This window comes from Mytilus edulis, chromosome 11 (genome assembly GCF_963676685.1).
Source record: "Mytilus edulis chromosome 11, xbMytEdul2.2, whole genome shotgun sequence".
Classification (NCBI taxonomy): Eukaryota; Metazoa; Mollusca; class Bivalvia; order Mytilida; family Mytilidae; genus Mytilus; species Mytilus edulis.
The window spans coordinates 48,404,029-48,424,468 of NC_092354.1; the positions used below are offsets into that span (position 1 = coordinate 48,404,029).

At 30.7% G+C, this 20,440-nt stretch overlaps 1 protein-coding gene across 9 annotated transcripts in view; it reads right to left on the reverse strand.

The window, feature by feature from the left end:
* The window catches only part of LOC139494712 (A disintegrin and metalloproteinase with thrombospondin motifs adt-1-like), a 185,956-nt gene that overhangs the window by 57,515 nt on the left and 108,001 nt on the right, over nucleotides 1–20,440 (reverse strand). For 3 of the 9 annotated variants that reach the window (XM_071282896.1, XM_071282895.1, XM_071282897.1), the window contains exons 1-4: nucleotides 16,781–16,841; nucleotides 4,657–4,759; nucleotides 4,154–4,292; nucleotides 2,468–2,646 (exon numbers count right to left, since the gene is read on the reverse strand). In XM_071282896.1, coding sequence (XP_071138997.1) covers nucleotides 2,468–2,646; nucleotides 4,154–4,292; nucleotides 4,657–4,726 — 388 coding nt within the window. In that variant the 5' untranslated portion in view covers nucleotides 4,727–4,759; nucleotides 16,781–16,841. Of the gene's footprint in view, nucleotides 1–2,467; nucleotides 2,647–4,153; nucleotides 4,293–4,656; nucleotides 4,760–16,780; nucleotides 16,843–20,440 lie in introns of those variants that run through there. The other 6 variants (XR_011657122.1, XR_011657121.1, XR_011657120.1 and 3 more) reach the window with 5 other exon arrangements.

Below are 20,440 nucleotides of genomic sequence, written 5' to 3' on the forward strand. Positions count from 1 at the left end.
AGTTGTATGTATGCAGATACCATTCTGAGATAAGCATTTACTTCAAATATTATAGAGATGACGGCTTACATCTGATTTTTGCATAACTTCCAATCATAGTTATTGTTTTCTATATCAAGAACTTAAAAATCATAAAATAATAGCATTTACAAGTTAAATTATTTGTTTAATGACCCAGGGGGTAGGCAATTTTCTATGTTTTTTGCCCCTGGGGCCTCACATTTCCTAAATTATTCTGTTGTTTCTAGCAATGTGGAATATTTAGTACATATTCAGGATAGAACACACTATTGTAAGTTTTGTTGAGATATGTTTGTATTTCTAGCTTGTCTTTTTTATGCCGTGGTGACAAAAAAGCAGATTTAGGTGTTACGGCCTACTTTTGGGTTATCGACAGGACACAAACACCCCATTAATAATTTCAGGAAGGATCGATAAGTTTCAATGACTGCGAAGAGTAAATACAAGCACTTCTTAACAATTTAACTTACAAATATGCAAATATTATGAATTAATTTTGTATTCAGGACTTTAAGTAAACTATGCATAATGTTAACTGCGAATCATATCTAAGGCTCAGGATTCTATCAATCTTCATGAAATATTTATAGACTTAATATTTGAGTTATTTTCTTTAAAATCTGTGAGATACAGCAAATGTGGTTAAATTCTGAATGTTCCATTTTTTCACCCCTCATAGGTTGCATTTCTGTAAATATTGACAATGCAATTTCCCATAGTAACTCCTTTTACGGCTAAAACTGTACCACTTTTACTATGCAGTTTTGAAAAAAAATCTTATCCTAGAATTAAAAGTTCATATATACTACAATTTTTTTCAAAGGTCAAACTATAGGGCTGTGCGGCATATTTTAAACGTTTATATGTCCTGAACTTTTCAGAGTTTACAATAACACTAATTTTCTTAACTACCCCTACTTCAAATGAAGGGTTACCACATAATTCAATGTAAAAATATGCACATGTATATTTACTGGTAACATTCCAAAGGTATGTCTCTATGAGATGTAAAACAGAGAGCATAACTGGAAACCAGTATGTAAACAAAATTAATTTTTCGATGAATATTCTAAATTCCTCCCAAAAGAGGCGTGGTTTGAGAAACAGCTGTATTTACAAATTGCAACCTAAAGCTACATTTGATTAAGCATTACTAGTATTCTCAAAGGCTGGGATGGTACACATACTTGATCACCTATTTTCAATAAACTCGTGTGTAAACATGACAATACTATGTCTTAGATTTGGATAGTAACTATTAAATGTCTTTAAGGTGGTACCCAACACTTTCAATAAAATTATTTTGGCTCGTTTAATTTTCATAAAATTTTGTCAAAGTATTTACTTTAACCCTTTAACAAAAATATAAAAAAATAAAACATTTTGAACCAACCGTTTGTCTGAAAAATTACACTGGTTATATAGCAGTTTGACAAAGACCAATTTTGATCATTGAGAAGCTTAATATTCCTTTTACAACACAACTTAATTAAAACGTTTAGCTGACTTTACATCCCTGTAGTGTTAGGTACCACCTTAAATATCAGATGTATTTGTACAAGGTTAAGAAACAGATGTACTGGGAAATTCAGTAAGCTATAAATCCATTTCGAGCCGAGTGCAATTACAGCAAATATTTGAAAAGACTATCGTCTTTATCAAGCAGTTAATTTGGTACATTATATTTGCTTTAAAACACAGTAAAAACTACCATTTGACAAACAATGTTTAATGCATTTATTTTAAAGTTCATTGGAGGCCAGCGTATTAATATCATAGTCACACAATGAGCTTAGGAAATGTATACAAATTATAATCTTGTATGGTCAACAACAGTACATCGATCAAGGCTAATAATCATTTATTTTAACATATGAACTAATTTCAACAGTAAAAAGAAATAACAAAACATTGTCGGATTTAAAACAAAAGAGTTTTATTTGCCGTGCATTCACTGATTATTGACATTGTCGCATTGTTGATTGTGTGATTTACACATTCAAGATTTGAACTTGAAGATTGGCACCTTCTAAAATATAGTTAATCCTGCTGTTCATGTTTGTCTATATGCAGAAAGTTGGTTGAGATCGGAGACTGGATCATTTTCAGACGGATCAATACGTTAGTTGAATGCAATTGAAATACACATTATGAGTCACAAAACTTCACAAAACACTCGTAAACAGCAGTATAATTTTTTGCAGTTGGCGGAGCTTTAAAGCGTTATATGTTAGGAATAAAAATACTGACTAGCAAAATTTGTTGGGCTGTTAGTGTTTGATAAGATACTAGTAACCGTATCTATTTATTGCATTAATCTAATGTTTACTAATTTATTTATCGTTGCCCATTTTTACTACGAACGCGTACTTGTAGCTGAAACAGCAAATATGTCTTCTTGAAATGTTTTTTTTTTTGCGTACAACTTTTATTAGAAAGACTATACCTTCGCAGCCACCAAAGCATCGAATTCCTACATTTTCACCTGTACCACAGTTATGACTTCCCCATCCATTGTGTGAACATTTATTTAACGACGTTTCCAAACCATTACAACCCACATCGTCCATCCATATGTATGATGTAAAACCCCCTTGTGTATAAAACTGCACATCTGATAAACATCTGTCAACATCAAATTGATTTTGGAAATATGTTAAATTTTTGCCTTTCGCACATCGTTTAAATATTTTTTCATATCCTACATTAAATCAACGCTCACTGCAAATATCAGCGATTATAAACTCAAACATGATATTATTCAGTGTTCATATTTATCTCGAGGTGACATATAACGTGTTGCTCAAACTTGTCTGTTATATGTTGTTAGCTATCAACTTGATGTCGTTGCTCACATAGCTGTTTATGGTCTATAACTCGTCTACATATTTTTTTCTAACCTTTGTATATGTTTGAAAAAGTAAATTGTGTTAATGTTAACCAAAACGCCAGATTAGAAAAGATCACTTAAGGAAAACAACTTTTGATTATTAATTGTTAATTCAAGATGTAAGGAATAATCGTCTAGACTCTTTAGTTATGTAACAGCAAACTTGACTGAATCTAGATGTCGTTTGGACTATTTCAATTATTATTATTTAGATTATCTGTATCATTGACGTGAATGTATACAAGAAAATTCGCCTTAAAGAAAAAGTAAGAATACAATCTAATCAGTCGGAGAGAGACAAACAAAACCAAAACAAACACAGCGGAAAGACCTGTGTTAGAATATTTGAAATACTCCATCTACAAAGATTATCGTAAAACGTTATGAGGAACAATATCCTAAAGAAGTTTTATTTATCCAGGTATATATGAGAAATAATATTAAAGGAAATAAAATAGAATGTTACTTGTTGTGCTTATAAGAGATGGACGCGAGATACCAGACGGACATTGAAACTCATAAACTGAAAACAAACTAACAACCCCAAGTTATTAACGAAAAAGACAAACAGACAAACAACAGCACACTATATAAGAAAATGCCTGTACCAAGTCAGGAATATGACAGTTGTTATTCAATCGTTTGATGAGTTTTGGCTTTTGGTTTTGCCATTTGATTAGGGACTTTCCTTTTTGATTTTTTTTTCCGGAGTTCAGTACTTTTGTGATTTTACTTTACACTTAAAACTAATATAGAAAAATCGAAAGATAAATTCTATGCAACGTATTGCATGACATTTTCTAACGATACTATATAACTGTTTGTACAATATTTTGTCATGTTTATCATTTTTCTATTCATTAAGACAATAACAATCAAAACCAGGGAGTAAACAAAGACTCACAAATCCAAAAGACATTTACATCAACAGTTATAAATAATAAATAAGAAAAAACACGAACTCCACTTAAAACCGGGAGTGAAATTAGGTGCACCGTATTCGGCACCCGTCATGTTATTTCTTTTGGTGAGTTCGGTAATGATACAATGATACAATTAAATGATACAAGCCTTACTCTGATTGTTACTTTGAATACGTCGTTATATTGTCTTAAAGATCACTGATGTCTACAAATATTGTAACGCCTGTAATCGGTAAATTGGAGATGAACAACGAATTGATTAAAATTTGCGTTTCGAATAACAGGTAATTAACTTTTTTATGAAAAATATTTTCCATACCTAAAGCCTAATTGTCTACATGCAACACTTGCGTCATTATATCCGAAATTATCGTCACAAACACTACCCCATATGCCATTATGGAATATTTCTAACCGCCCTTCTCTTGAATGAGAACCATCAACCAGTCGTAAATTACCTGTGCCACACAATAAAAAAATATCATTAACATCAAATATTAACTCTAAATGCTTGATGTTGATGTCATTTCATTTTCAATTGATATTTTGTTCTTGTTTGTTTTTCGCTCACTATGTGATATAAATACCATTCAATGTATTCTTCTCAGAGAAAACAAGTAGGAGTATTTGAAGAACAAGTTATTCAGTACATTTCTAGAACAAATTGAGACCTCTTATAAAAAGTCCTAACCTATTTTTGAAAATAAATTGACATAGAAACTTCTTTTTTTTCAAAATTACGTTACAGTTTGAATAATTTCATTTAAAAATTTATTCGAAAAGTTAATAAAGACAAAATGCCCTGTAAGGCAAATTACTTACCATCTTCCTGTCCGTTAGCGACAAGATTAAATACAGACAGCGTTGTGAATTTAAGAACAAAATTCAACATATTGGTTTTGATACTCTAGTACAACGTATTAGTCTAAAACAAAAGAAACAAATCATCACAATAGAAAAAAAAACATGTTCATTTTCAATACATTGTACATCCATCGTTGTTCTCCTCTAATATTGAATGCGTTTCCTTCAGTTCTAATTTGTAACCAGGATTTGTTATTTTCTATCGATTTATGGGTTTCGAACAGCGGCATACTACTGTTGCCTTTATTATATATCAATCTATTCCAATCCGGATAAGAACTACAATTATATAACTTTTTAAAACCAGTTAAAGTTAAATGGGACCTTCTTAAAACAATATCATGAATATATAATGCATGTAAATTTTTATGAAGACATTACCAAACCATCGTGAAACTACCACTAAAAATGCATGTTTTATGAATACAATTTGTCTTTCAAAATTAACTGCATACACCATCAACATTTCTAAATTTTCAATGTTCAAATATTTCCTCTCTGAGCTCATTACTGATGATTTTTGTTTTGCAATACACGACATCTACAAGAACTTGTCTAAGTAACTGTACCCCGGATTGAACTAAAGTGTTATAAAGTGTATGCCCAGCGTCCTCTCTGATGTATACTGTGATAATATATGATTGGCAAATACTGATATACCATATTCAGGATATTGTTATCGAAAGTCTTCTATACTATGCGTAACTAATTCAAATAATATCTTCCAACATAACTTCAGCAGTTCGTTTTGTAATGTCTTCCCTCTGTTACATAACATGAAGAAATAACATAAAACATTTGGTGCACACTGAATAACGCACGTAGCGGGTTATTTAACAGTGTGCACCACATTGTGTATGTTATTTCAAATAGACAGAAAAAATATTAGAGCCATTTCTTATAATTTAATTCTAAATTCCATTTTAAACCGTAGAAAACCATGAAAAACATTGATGACGTCAAGGTCACATGACTAAATTATGTCTATGGGCTCATAACAAAATAACGTCAGCCAATCAGAAGACGCGTTACATCAAAAATTAAATTATTTGAGCATATACTCAAAATCAAAATTCACTGCAAGGGAATTACTTATAATATAGGTAAACAGTTTGTGACAGTGTAAACTGCATGCATTTTTTTTATTTCTGTAGAAGTTGGAAAAACAATGTTGTATACTTTCTTCCATTCCATTAATATTGAATGAACAATATGTGTACAAAATTATGTTTGGTTTGTGGAATAAAATATATTTACGAAATTAGAATAACGTTTTTTGTTGAGGTTATGCATAACATTATAAGCTTTCGATTTTATGATTGATGAGTCATGAATGAAAATTTGTTCTCTACACAGATGTTCTAGTCCATCTATCGCTGCAAAGCTTGCTTGTTTCTATCTCTAGATACAGTTTGTATATTTTAAAGATAAACTTATCCTGTGAGAGATAGAACATGCATAATTATATCACAAAGTGTAACTCCTGCGTGTTCATGATTCGACATTTATAAGATATATATATTCAACGTATATGACCATGACATTTGGAATGACACAAATATTATTTTCGTTTTATCTCTATTCATTATTGAAAATGTTATAAAAGAAGATAAATAAGATTGTAATACATTATAAACTTTAAGGAAGATATTTATTTACCATATTTCTATGGCGTTATTTATATCTATAAACTGTGAGAGTTCATAACGAATATGTACTTACACATGTATTACTGCAGCATAACAATTTTGTTAACATTTGTAGAAGAATGTATCGCAATGTATGTTAATTGTATTGTATCATACCAATAATTTGCTAAATGTTATTCGCACAACGCTAGTGCCGGTTTTGCTTCTGTGTTTATACAGTTTTGGCTCAGTCGAATCTGATGTAGTAACGAGAAACTATTAAAAAGTACCACCTGTTGTCAAGAGTTTTAATTAAACTTAAGTCGTTCTAATTTAAAAATGTGTTAATTTACATATAGAAAGTTATAAACATTGTTAAATACATAACCTAATTATGTTTGAATGTCACAAAAAAGTAGGCTAATACATTCTTTTTCGTGTACAGCTAACACCGTAGCTTAAAGCCAGTTTTAGAAGAATGAACATCATTTACAATAAGACAATTCCCATACTAAGAAATACATTCGTTTATATTGATAAAGGAAGATGTGGTATGAGTGCCAATGAGACAACTCTGCATCCAAGTCACAATTTATAATAGCAAACAATTAAAGGTCAAGGTACAGTCTTCAACACGGAGCCTAGGCTCACACTGAACAACCAGCTTTAAAGAGCCCCAACAATTACTAGTGTTAAACCATTCAAACAGAAAAACTAACGGATTAATCTATTTAAAAAACGAAAAACGCTTATGAATCACATACACAGACGACAACCACTGAACATCAGATTCATTTTGACCATAATCGTTTTTCATACAATCAAATGATATACAAATATTACATAGAACGAAATGATTGCATTTAAATATTGCAATTTAAGCTTTACATATAACTTATGGAGCAGAAAAGTTTTAACACCACATCAGGTTTTTTTTTTTTTTTTTTTGGTGCACGAAGATATTTATTGTTACCTGTTCTTGAATAGATTAGCAACGACTTGAATTGGGTAAATGATAAACAAATAAAGGTAATTTTAAATTTGAATGTCCTGATAATAGTATAGCCTTAGCATATACATTCTTTTACACGATTGTAAATAATTATTTGAAAAAATATTAAAATGGTGACAAGATATTAGCAAAAATCAATTTGAGCTGGGATAATTTCTAATCGTGATCAAATTGGTGTCTCAGTAATTCTGCATAACATATGGAGACAAACTGTAAATAGCGGAGACAAGTACATAGGAAGCAGATACAAACATAATGGCGTTTGACAAAAAGATGGCTGCAAGTCATGTAATGAGAAATGTAAAATTTCAATAAAATTACAAAAAAAGGTTCACTGAATGATAATTTGATAATAACCGCTACTTCGTTTTAGCGATGATAATTTTAAAAAAGTCAAACTACGATAGCGAAAGAAAAGGAGGCTGGTATAATTGTTTAATATTATATATGTTATCTTAATTGAAATCACATTGAACACAATAAAAGGAAAACGTTGTATCACTCGAAAGAATAAAAAAATGGAATGTAGAAAATATCAATAGTTTTTAATAATAAACGTATATTAATATACTGAAATAAGTATGAGAGACGATGCAGTGTTGGTATGAGATGTAGTATGAGTGTCAATGAAACAATGATTACATTTTAACGTTACGTTGTTTGTTTTCTCTTATTTTCTAGTGTTAATTCACATTGCGATAAGACGTGTCACGGTAATTGTCTATCCCAAATTCATGTATTTGGTTTTGATGATATATTTGTTATTCTCGTATTTTGTCTGTTGCTTGGTCCATTTCTTTGTGTGTTACATTGTAGTGTTGTGTCGTTGTTCTCCTCTTATACTTAATGCGTTTCCCTCAGTTTTAGTTTGTTACCCCGATTTTGTTTTTGTCCATGGATTTATGAGTTTGAACATCGGTATACTACTGTTGCCTTTATTAAGTATTGTTACAAAGTTTATATACATATTAAACACTTTCAAATATAGAATATACTTATGTGGTGTTAACAGTGCCATCGACATTAACTATAATTTACGTATTATACTTACAGAAAACTTCCTTGTTTAAAAATAGAAAAAAACAAGGATTGACAACGATCAGATTTGGAACGTGATTTGATAATTCATTATATATGCCTTTTAATATCATGTTAGTGTAAACTGTCTTCATTGACTATCTTCATCTAGATTTTCCATTGACTTATGTATTGCAAAGTATAGGAACAATATTTAAAGAACATTAGAAAATACATAACATTAGAAAATACATATTTTCGAATTGGATCTCAATAATATTTAGACTGGTAAAATGTCTTATACCAAATATACATTTTTTCTCGATACATGTATCTATTAGGGATGTCAAATCGGTAAAGATTTGCTAATTGATTACAAATAGGATTTCCCGAGTGATACTCCATAACTCGCTCGGTAAAACATTTACAAAATGGAACACAAAACAATACCTATTTTATGTATTTTGAGTCGTTGTCTTATAAACGTGAAACACTCAACAACATAGCCTAGGACTAGGAATTGCTATAAAAAATGTATGTCATAATCAATACCTCATTTACTACATGTTCTAATTATGTAAAATTATCATCAACCCATTACTTAAAATTTAAACGAGAAAACTTACGGCCAAATGTATATTAACCAATTAACGAAAAACAAATAATTAACACCTCAACAAACGGCAACCACTGAATTTTACTTTACACCGACTTGTTATGATTTATGTATAATAATTTGTGCAATGGAACTGGTTCAGATACATTTACAAAAAAAATGAAATAATATCGTACTTTGAATAGATATAAAAATACAGTTCGTATAATTATATTTGGATAGTAGCATTGTTGACGGTTGATTTTTAAGCTTCAAACAAATCAAGTTAATTCTTTGGACAATATCAACTCTACTGTATAAAGTCTGTTTTATTGAATATTTATTCTAATGCAACATCATATGTAACGTTTATTTTGATTGGATGACTTAACAAATTTTCATGGCATCAATTCACAATTTATGCTTTGAGAATGTACGCAAAAACGCAGATGACGTATGCTAGATTTTAATGTATATTTTGACACTGTTTTCTGTCAATTTTATTTGAATGGAGACACAAATATTGTATTTTAAACTCCGACGACATCAATTGGTGATTTGATGGTCGCAAATACCGGTCTGATGTATCAATTTTTAAACTTGGTACCTTTTGTTAGCTATTATTCGTGTGTTTATCTGTCCTATATATTCTCCACTTTTCTGTGGAAAGACCTATTGTTTTTCTTCTGATTATTTTTTTTTTTCTTCCGCCAAATTTTGTTCTTGTGATAATCATTTGTTTCGCAATATGTCGCTTAGATATTTGGTATATGATATTGAACAGTTTATGCGCTTTTGAAATTTACCCTGCGTAACCGAATACTTTTCTTTGAAGGAGTTATCTCCCAAAACACTGTTTTCCTTGTGCTCACAACTCCTTCGCAACCGTAAAAGATTACGACAAATTTATTTTATAAAATTGCTCGTTATATCCTTCGCATGATTTGTTCAATTTCGACCGAAGCAATATGAACGCTCCATATGAGAGTTATTTCCCTTTTTGTATTTGAAATTTTAAAATGTATTTTAAACTCGAACACCATAAGTGATAGAGACCTAGAATCTTTTGATTTGAGGTCCTTGGTCCTAAAAAATGAAAATTAGGTCAAGGTCAAAGGTCAAGGTCATATTCTAATTTTTGAATTTGTCTTATTTTCACTCATTTTCATTAACCTTATAAGATATCGACAAATTATTTTGTATAAATTGTTAGTTGCGACATGTTGTAACTAAATAATTTTAGTTGAAAAGGGTGCGTAAACAATAAACGGGAGTTTTAGCCCCTATCATATCTTAAATTATGTTTAAAGTGATATAACTTATTAACCATACATATTAGAGACTAGGGTCTTTTGATTTGAAATCCTCAGTTTGTGACCTTGAAATTGAGGTCAAGGTCATAGGTTAATTTGACGTTCTAGATTTTGACCTTTGCTTTAAATTCATATCTAAACATCATAAAGCCATATGAACTGACATTTTAGACTGATTTTTTATATTTCAATATCAAAATAGATATTAACTGGTGGAAAGACCTTCAATTGTTCTCTGAACAATTGGTTTTTAAATATTTTTTTTTCTTCCGCCAACTTTTTTTTCCTTCACTGTTTTTTTTGTTTCCCAAGATGTCGCTTAGATATATGGTATATGATATCGAACAGTTATAAAATACGCTTCTGAAACTGACACCACGTAACAAAAAACTTTACCTTGTAAGAGTTATCTCCCCGAACACTGTTTTTCTTGTTATCTCTAAGGCTTTGCAACCGTATAAGAAACCGACAAATTTATTTTTCCAAATTGCTCGTTATATCCTCAGGATGTTCTGTTCTATTTTGACCAAAGCTATCCGGAGGCTCCATATGAGCGTTATCCCCCCTTTTGTATATGATATAAGTGATATGCATTTCTAACTGGTAAACCATAAGTGATAGAGACCTAGGGTCTTTTGATTTAAGATCCTTGGTCCAAAAAAATGAAAATTAGGTCAAGGACAAAGGTCAAGGTCAAATTCTAAATTTTGATTTTGGCTTATTTTCACTTATTTTCATTAATCTTATAAGATATCGACAAATTATTTTTACTAAATTGTTAGTTGCAACAAGTCGTAACTTATAAATGTTGGTTGCAAGGGTGCGTAGACAATAAACGGGAGTTTTCGCCCCTCTTATATTAACAATTATGCGTAAAGTGATATTACTCATGAACCATACGTATTCAGGAACTAGTATCTTTTGATTTAAGATGTTTAGTCTATGACCTTGAAATTGAGGTCAAGGTCATAGGTTAATTGGACGTTCTAGATTTTGACCTTTGCTTGAAATTCATATATATACATCATAAAGCCATAGGAACTGACATTTTTAACTGAATTTTAATATTTTTATTTCAAAATAGAGCCTTATTGGTTGAAAGACCTTCAATTGTTCTCCGAACAATTGGTTTTTAATTTGTATTGTATTCCAATCATGTAATGTTGTCATTTTAATGTTATATTTAACAATGCCATAACAGCGGGAGGTTTGGTATGCCACAAAACAAGGTTCAATCCACCATTGTTTTCTTAATTCAATGTTTCCATGGTAACACAGAAACGTAGCCATGATATAATATCTTGTTTAGCAACCAGAACAGATATATTTATATTTATGAAAATCTAAGTATGTATTTTCATTTATAAGAGAGACAGCAGATGCCTATATTTTTCGTTTTGCATACTGTATAACAATCGAAGATTCTTTGCTGCTAACAACAGCCTTGTGACATGTTAACCACCCCCCCCCCCCCACCCCCTGATTCACGATGTTTATTTTTTTCTCTATTGCTATTTTCGAAAATATCAATTGCACATGATCTTAAAATGTGCTGTACCCAGTCAGGATAATGGCCATTGTTAAAGTATAGTTCGTTTCTGCGTGTGTTAGATTTTAATGTTGTTTCTGTTGTGTCGTAGTTCTCCTCTTATATTTGATGTGTTTCCCTCAGTTTTAGTTTGTAACCCGGATTTGTTTTTTCTCAACCGATGTATGAATTTCGAACAGGGTAAACTAGTATTGCCTTTATTTATTCATGGCTTCGCTAACGCGTCACCAGTAACTTAATTTGCGATCATCAAATCACCAATCGATGCCGTCGGAGCTTTAAATACAATACAGTTATCTCCCAATTCATATTTCATATATAAAAGGTATTTAACAAATACAAACCCTAATCAATTATACCACCAATTTTCAAGGTCACAAAATGATATGACAATAGTAGTTGTATACAAATATATAACATACCATTTTGAACTATTTACTTAATGCGCATAATCTTTTACGTTGTTCTGATTGAATGTAAACATGCAGAAATATATCACGAAATGTTCCTCCTGAGTGATCATCAAAGGAAATTTATAATAAATTAGATAGATTCAACGTATATTATACTAAAATTTGAATAACATGCATTCTTATATTTGTGTAAGTTTATTCATTATTGTAAAGCATTATAAAAGAAACTAAAAAAATAAATTATAATGGATTATCATCAAGGAAGATATTAATTTCATTTTGTTTTTTATAGCGTTATTTATGTGTATTAAACGTATCTATTGTGCATAATGACTGTTTACTTACTATGTATTAATGTTCCATTTTAATTCGGTTAACATTTCTATCAGAATGTATTGCAAAATATGTTAACCTGTTATATACAAAATTTAGTCCTGGTATCTATGATGAGTTTATTTACTACCACTGGCTCGATGCCACTGCTGGTAGAGATATATTTCCCCGAGGGTATAACAAGCCCAGTAATGATTTATCATTGATATGGTTATATTTATGAATTAACTGATTACAAAATTTTGATTTTTTTTTAAAATACAAGGCTTTTCTACCTCAGGCATAGAATACCTTTTAGGAATTTTGGTCCTCAATGCTCTTCAACTTTATTTGGCATTTTTAACTTGTTTTGGATTCGAGCGCAACTGATGAGTCGTTTGTAGACGAAATGCGCGTCTGACGTATATACAAAATTTAGTCCTGGTATCTATGATGAGTTTATTTACGACAATAATGTGCTGTCTTTTTAATCACAAAAAGTTCGTGCCGGAGTTATATATGTTACAGTAAATAGGTGAAATTAGGAATTACATGTAATTACTAAAATTTAGGAATTACAGGTAATTCCCGATGCACTTAGTTAATACAAGTAATTCCTTAAACGGCCCAGTTATTACCATTAATTACTAAATTTAAAATGAATATTTACACCTATTTACTGACTGCTAACACGACCATAAATTTTGATCACCTGACCATAATACAACATTGTTTTAGCTGTGTAATACTAACTAGAAGATCAGTTAGTACTCTTAAAATTTTGAATGGTTGATATGTATAAAAAATATCTTGAATAAATATGGACTTTCAAATATTTGGTTAAATCAGAGTAACTTTAGTTTTAATCCAAAATGGTTTAAGTTGAGCATTATAATACAGATAATTTTTGACCAACTTCAGCAGACATGGAAATCAGAAATGGAAAATTCTCCCAAAGCATTATGTCTTAACTTTTTAAAGAACTCTTTGAATATGAAGAATATTTAGACTTATTACCTTATAAAGATAAGATAACGTTATGTAGGTTAAGAACTGGAATGAACTGTTATGTGCATTAGCTTCGAGATATATAAAAAAAATATCTTTTTTTTGTTGTTAAATCATTTATAAAAATGATATTGTAAAATTATAATTCACTGTTAGCAGCCATTCTGGTTTTATTTTGTTAAATTAGCTGAGAAACAAGGTTGATGAGTTGTGCACTTGCAAGTGAATATTTGGACCTCATTGAATACGTATTCATGTGACCTTCAAATCAACCCCTAGCTGGAGATGGGTTATCGATGTATTAAGCTATTAAAATTGTAAGGGTTTTTGCAGAACAAATACATGTAGTCTCGGTTACTTTTGCTGTTAATCGCAGGCTCAACAAAAATGAGGAAAAAATATTAAAATTTTCCTCTAGATACTATCTGTTGACTAGTACTGTAAGAAGCTTCAGTCAAAATTGGGTAAAAATCCAGGATGGTTTATAAAATCTAATGTTTTAAAAACTTTAACTACAGAGTGTATGTAATGTTAACTGGGACAAAACTAGTCCATTTATAAGTAATATACGAAAAAAAGGATTTTTTTTTCAAACTTTACTTTTGGATATTATTTTATGATCATAAACATTTAGCTTCTGTCCAAGTTCATGAAGTTTGGTAGAAATCCAGGATATTTGGAGAAAGTTTTTTTTAAAGTTTTGAACCACAGTGCATGATGGAGATTTTAGTTTGATTTTGGATAGATATCATTGTCTTGCATACATATATTTACGGAGTTTCAAAACCTATAAAACAACCATTTTCCAGTTTCAATTCACAAACACTAAAGAGTATGCACTTTGGATGTGCATTATATTCCTACATCCTTAAGTTAGCGCCGTTAAAATCTCTACCCCTTTACTTTCTTATTTGATATCTTGAATTATGTTTTTAATTTTAAAACAAAAACATCAAGTTAGTAAATAGCTGTAAAAATGACAAAAAAAATCAGTGATTACCAGTAATCACTGAAACAACTAGTAAATACATGTAATTACTAAATTGGCTAGTAATTACAGGTATTTACTGAAGTGTTTAGTAATTACATGTAATTCCTAATTTCACCTATTTACTGTAACATATATAAGATTAATTAAGATGTCTATGATATTTGCCTTATGTTTTTTGGCAATTTTGATTCTGATGTGGACACAAAAGAAATGTTTAAAGAACTGCTTATTTCTAAGAATTAAACTAAAGTCTTTCTGACTAAATATGTTTAGCTATATATACATGTATATAGAATTATCTGTTTTGTACGATACCTAATCTAGTGTTTATATATCTCAACTTGTGCGATTCGCTCGTGTATGTAACAATGTTTTAGATTTTAACGAGAGAAATTTATGTATTACTGAAAAATTATTACACCAGGGTTTTCGATATCACTAACTAGTCAAAACATTTACTAAATTTTATCATCGGTATAAAGACATCATTCGTAAATATAGCTCAACATGCAGACTTCTAATACGTTCAGGTATTTCACAGCCAATTTTTTATGGAAATATTGTTTATAAAGCACAAAGGTATCAGTATTCACCTCAGAAACTTACAAAACCTTTGAATAGACTTATTAAGAAGGGATATAATTACGATACTGTTGTCAAGTCATTAAAGATTGCATATTTTGGCGTTAATATTGAGTCACTGATAAGGTCTTTGCATCGGAACTAAACACATTTATTCTAAAAACAGTTGTTGGCATGACACGGGTTATGTTCTTCTCATATATGTTATGATGGTATGATACTAAACCCCTAACGGGAAGGATTGTGCCTGATGTTCACATGATGAAATCATAATCTTTCAGTCAGTTTAATTGAAGTCTGGAGCTGGCATGTCAGTTAACTGCTAGTAGTCTGTTGTTATTAATGTATTATTGTCATTTTCTTTATTTTCTTTGGTTACATCTTCTGACATCAGACTCGGACTTCTCTTGAACTGAATTTTAATGTGAGAATTGTTATGCGTTTACTTTTCTACATTGGTTAAAGGTATAGGGGGAGGGTTGAGATCTCACAAACATGTTTAACCCCGCCGCAATTTGGCGCCTGTCCCAAGTCAGGAGCCTCTGGTCTTTGTTAGTCTTGTATTATTTTAAATTTAGTTTCTTGTGTACAATTTGGAAATTAGTATGGCGTTCATTATCACTGGACTAGTATATATTTGTTTAGGGGCCAGCTGAAGGACGTCTTCGGGTGCGTGAATTTCTCGCTACATTGTAGAGCTGTTAGTGACCCTCTGCTGTTGTTTTTTATTTGGTCGGGTTGTTGTCTCTTTGACACATTCCTTCCTTATTTCCATTCTCAATTTTATTTGAATTCCAAAAAAAGTAGCGTTGATGATTTTCTTTTCGGAGACAGTTTAAAAGAAGTTTTCTTAAAAAAGGATATCATTTGAATTATACTATTGTCGGAGATTCGTTGCCATTTGTATTTTTACTAAAACCATCATTCATGTGATCGAAAAATATCCAAATACTACACATATTCAAGCATTGTATTTAGAAATAAAAAATCAAGCTTTACATATAATTTATGTAGCAGAAAAGTTTGAACCAATTTTTATTATAACTGGTTCTTAAAAACATTTAACGACTTTCATAGGACAATTAAAGATGAATTAATGATCTGAATGTCCTAAATGCGACAAAGTCTAAGCAAACGCATATTCTGACGCTTTCTGAAATCAATACAAAAGAAAATAAATGTATCCAATTAGTGACTAGAGGAAATCAAATATCAACAAATTATGGACATTTTTTTTCAATTCCGATCACGATGTATGTCTTTTAATATCTCTGCTTAACATCTGTTAAACATATGTCGTTCACAGAGACACACACAGAGCAGCTACATACATGCTTGCGTTTTACAAATAGATGACTGCAAGATATTTACAAAGTTATTAAAAATATGTTATCAGTTAACAAAAAAACGAAAGTGAAAACAGAGAAGGCTTATAAAATATACATTTTATATTAATTGCTGTCTCTAATTGAAATCCCACTTAACACTATGATAGTGAAAGTTTGAAAACCTCGAGAAAAAAGAGAAATGGAATGTAGAAAGTAACAATGGTTTTGTAAAATAATAAACGTAGTATGCTATAATGAAAATGATATGAGAGATGATCGTTTTGTTTGAAAGGTTTATACGTATTAAACACTGTAAAATATAAAATATACTTACGTGTTTAAAGAACCATCGACCTTAACTTTTAAATACGTATTATACTTACAGACAACTTCCTTGTTTACACCAAGAAAACGGGGATTCACAAGGATCAGATTTGGAAAGTGATTGGATAATATTTTGGATGTGCCTATGAAACTCACGTCAGCGTAAATCTTCTTCATGGACTTGTGTCATCTATATTTTTCATCTAATTACGTATTGCAAAATATAGTGAAAATAGTTAGTGAATTTAAGAATATACATTTACCCAAACTGCATGTCAATGCTATTTGTGGACTGATTAAATGTCTTGTACGAAATATACAGGGTTTTTATAGATATCTTTTTAATATTAATATAACACATTTAAGAATTATGTGGGGGGAAAATCCAATCATAATACGAGCCCCAAATTGATTCTGATGAAAAATGAAACTCGTATTAAACATGGTTTGAAAAATTTGGCGCTGCTAAGTCTTGAGTCTATAATCTGTTAGACAGCGTTAATTTTTCACTAAAACTATTCTGTTAAAATGTTCTTATATGTGTTAGTTTACTTCAAGATCACTACAACTTGGTGTATTAAAATCGCGTATATCCATAAAACACTAAATTGAGATCCCAAATTTTGTGTTATCATGATAACATTTTGATAGTCGTCTACATTTTATTAAGCAGAAACAAGAGTACTGTAACCATTTGGAATAATTATTATAAGTGACAAGACTTGAATTGAAATATCCAATATTGTAAGTCATAAGAAACTCTCCGATAACGCACTTGCGAGTTGGGTTTGCTTTTGGATATTTTTGGATGTTGGATTATGGAACATTTTGTGGTCTCCGAAGTCATAAGCTAAGGGTTTTGTTTTGGATTTTAATCATACAAGTAAAAAATATCAACAAATTAAAGCATACACTTGTTTTATGTTTCGGCAAATGTAACCGATATTTGGATTAATCTTTTGTTTAAAGCTGTCTTTATAGTTGTGAATATCAGTGCCTCTTTTATCCATACAAATAATTGTACTGAACTGCCGAAAGTACAATGTCTTACCATATTTACGAAACCAGGAATAATGATTAACCCTACCAAGTCAGAATCTTGTTATACAGTGGCTGTCTTTTTTTTCTGCGGTTTTTAATATTTGTTTTTTTTTGTCTATAGTTTCATTAATTTGTTCTTATTTTGTCTCGTTCGCACACTGTGTTATGTCAGGAGGAGGGTAAGCTAGCACACTATGTAACGAATTTATCTTACCGACCATCTTAACGTGTAAAATTTATACCTATTAAAATTAGCGTCTTCAATACTGTTAGCATTAAGACACTACTTCCATTGATCTTACGAACAGATACCAACAAACCATAACAACTTGTTGGGTTTAAATGTGTTCATGAATTTATTTCAATCTTTTAAAATCATCAATGTCTTCGTCTGTTGAAACGTCTTTTTCACAGTACCGTTTTGTTTTTATAAAGGGAAGTAACACTACTACTAACCGTGTATGAAATAAGCCCCGCCTCCCACTACCTTATATGGAAAAAAGGGACGTAACACCACTACTTACCGTGTATGAGATAAGCCCCGCCTCCCTACTAATCTAATATCAAATAAACACGGTCTCATCGAGGGCGCTTTTAACCAATCACATTCCTAGAAATGTATAGGAGGTAAGATAATCACCAATACCAGAATATAAAATTCTACAACGTGAAAAGTGGATACAAAAATACTTAAATATTTTTTATTAGTGATTATCATATTTGAACTAAAAACTGAACGAGTACTATCATATTTGTACTTAGTACCCTGCCACGTCTAGTCTGATAATTTGATATATATATTTCTGTATGCACATGTATCTTTTCTCAAAAGATGAACCTTTTCAACTGCATTATAGTTTTTGCTTACGCAATAGTGTTACATCACTATCCTAAGTTAGTGGGCGAGTTAAAACGATGTTAAAGCTGCATAATGGGTGTGTGCCTGTTCCAAGTCAGAGACTGCCAATTCAATGGTTGTCGTTTGTTGCTCAAAAACATAAATGTACTTGTTTTTTGTACTCGAATTAGGCCGTTGTTTTTATTCTTTTAATTGTTTTACATTTGTCATTTCGGAGCCTTTTTAAGCTGACTATGCGGGATGTGATGTTTACATTGTTAAAGTCCATACTGAAGTTGTAAATTGATGTGTTATTTGATTTTTTGATTTTTTTTTTGTAGCTATAGTTGTTTGTATGTGTACAAAGAAATAGATGGTTCTATGTAATAAACATATGAAGGCATACATTTTGAACAGAAGACTCATTGGATATATTCGATAAGTTGCTATAAGCAATTATTCTGTGTATATATCAAATATTCAGAAAGTGAAGAAAGAGATTGGGTCACACTATTTGAAAATATCATATGATTTACGAATTGGTATTTGACCCAGTTTATATTATAAATGATGTCTATCATTGTTTTTAAATAAAGATATGAGATTACCAAGTGTATAAACATTATAATATATACGATGTTTTACTCGTTGATTTCGATTGATACGTTTGCCATGAGACCTATCATTATTTAGATGTCTTTTATCCATAATATTAATGATGTCAATAGAAGAAGTTGTAGATGTGGTCCCCTGTTCAAGTGTATTGCTATTTAGAACCAGTGTTCCGGTATTTTTCTATCATAGTTTATAACATCTCTCGGTTTTAGTTTGTAATTCGGGTTTGTTTTCTCTCAATCTATTGATGACTTTTGAACAGTGATATACTACTGTTGCCTTTATTTGCTATTTATCAAAAATATGTTCGTGTAAGAGACACTGATTGTACTTATTCCTTAAATGGAACCTGTTTTAAAGAATACCATATGGAGAATTTTCAAGCAGAAGATTCAATGACCTCTTAGATTAATAGGAAATATTTCATGGAGATGATTATGATATACATGTTTGTCTAATGAAAAAGGTAAATGTGCTAGATATACTCACTGGAGGTGTGATTAGATGGTTATTTTGTCCTTGGTAATATTGATATAAAAGGAAGATGTGGTATCATTGCAAATGAGTCAACTCTCCACAAGAGACCAAAATGATACACAAATTAACAAAGATATAAAACATTAATAATAATGATAATTGAATAAGAAGACATCTTTCTCACAAGCAATAAAAACCCACACTAACTGTAAAATTATAAGGGCATACAATACAGTCACGGGAACGCATTCTACTGAATCCACACAGCACGAGTTTCAAACCCTGCAGTAAACATAAAAAAAAGATGTGGTATAATTGCAAATGAGACAACTCTCCACAAGAGACCAAAATGACACACACATTAACAAAGTAATAGAACATTTATGATCATTGATGTTCGATTCAAAAGGTTGTAGGTATTCCAATGGGAACGTATTGCGCCCATTAATAGTCAATTTGTTTTGTACTCTAATGAGTCGTAGATTATGACCAAATTCAGTAAAGACTAGTATAAATATAATTTGATTATCAACAACACTTACCGTTCCATTGATGATATGTTTTCGTTAAATAATCAAGAATGTTGCTATATATACTACCGAAGTTTACCCAAAGGATTTTTTCTAAATCAAGTAATCTGCAATAACTGTCCTTTCCTAGATTTAAATATTTCGGTTGTACACGGGAAACTCCACAGAA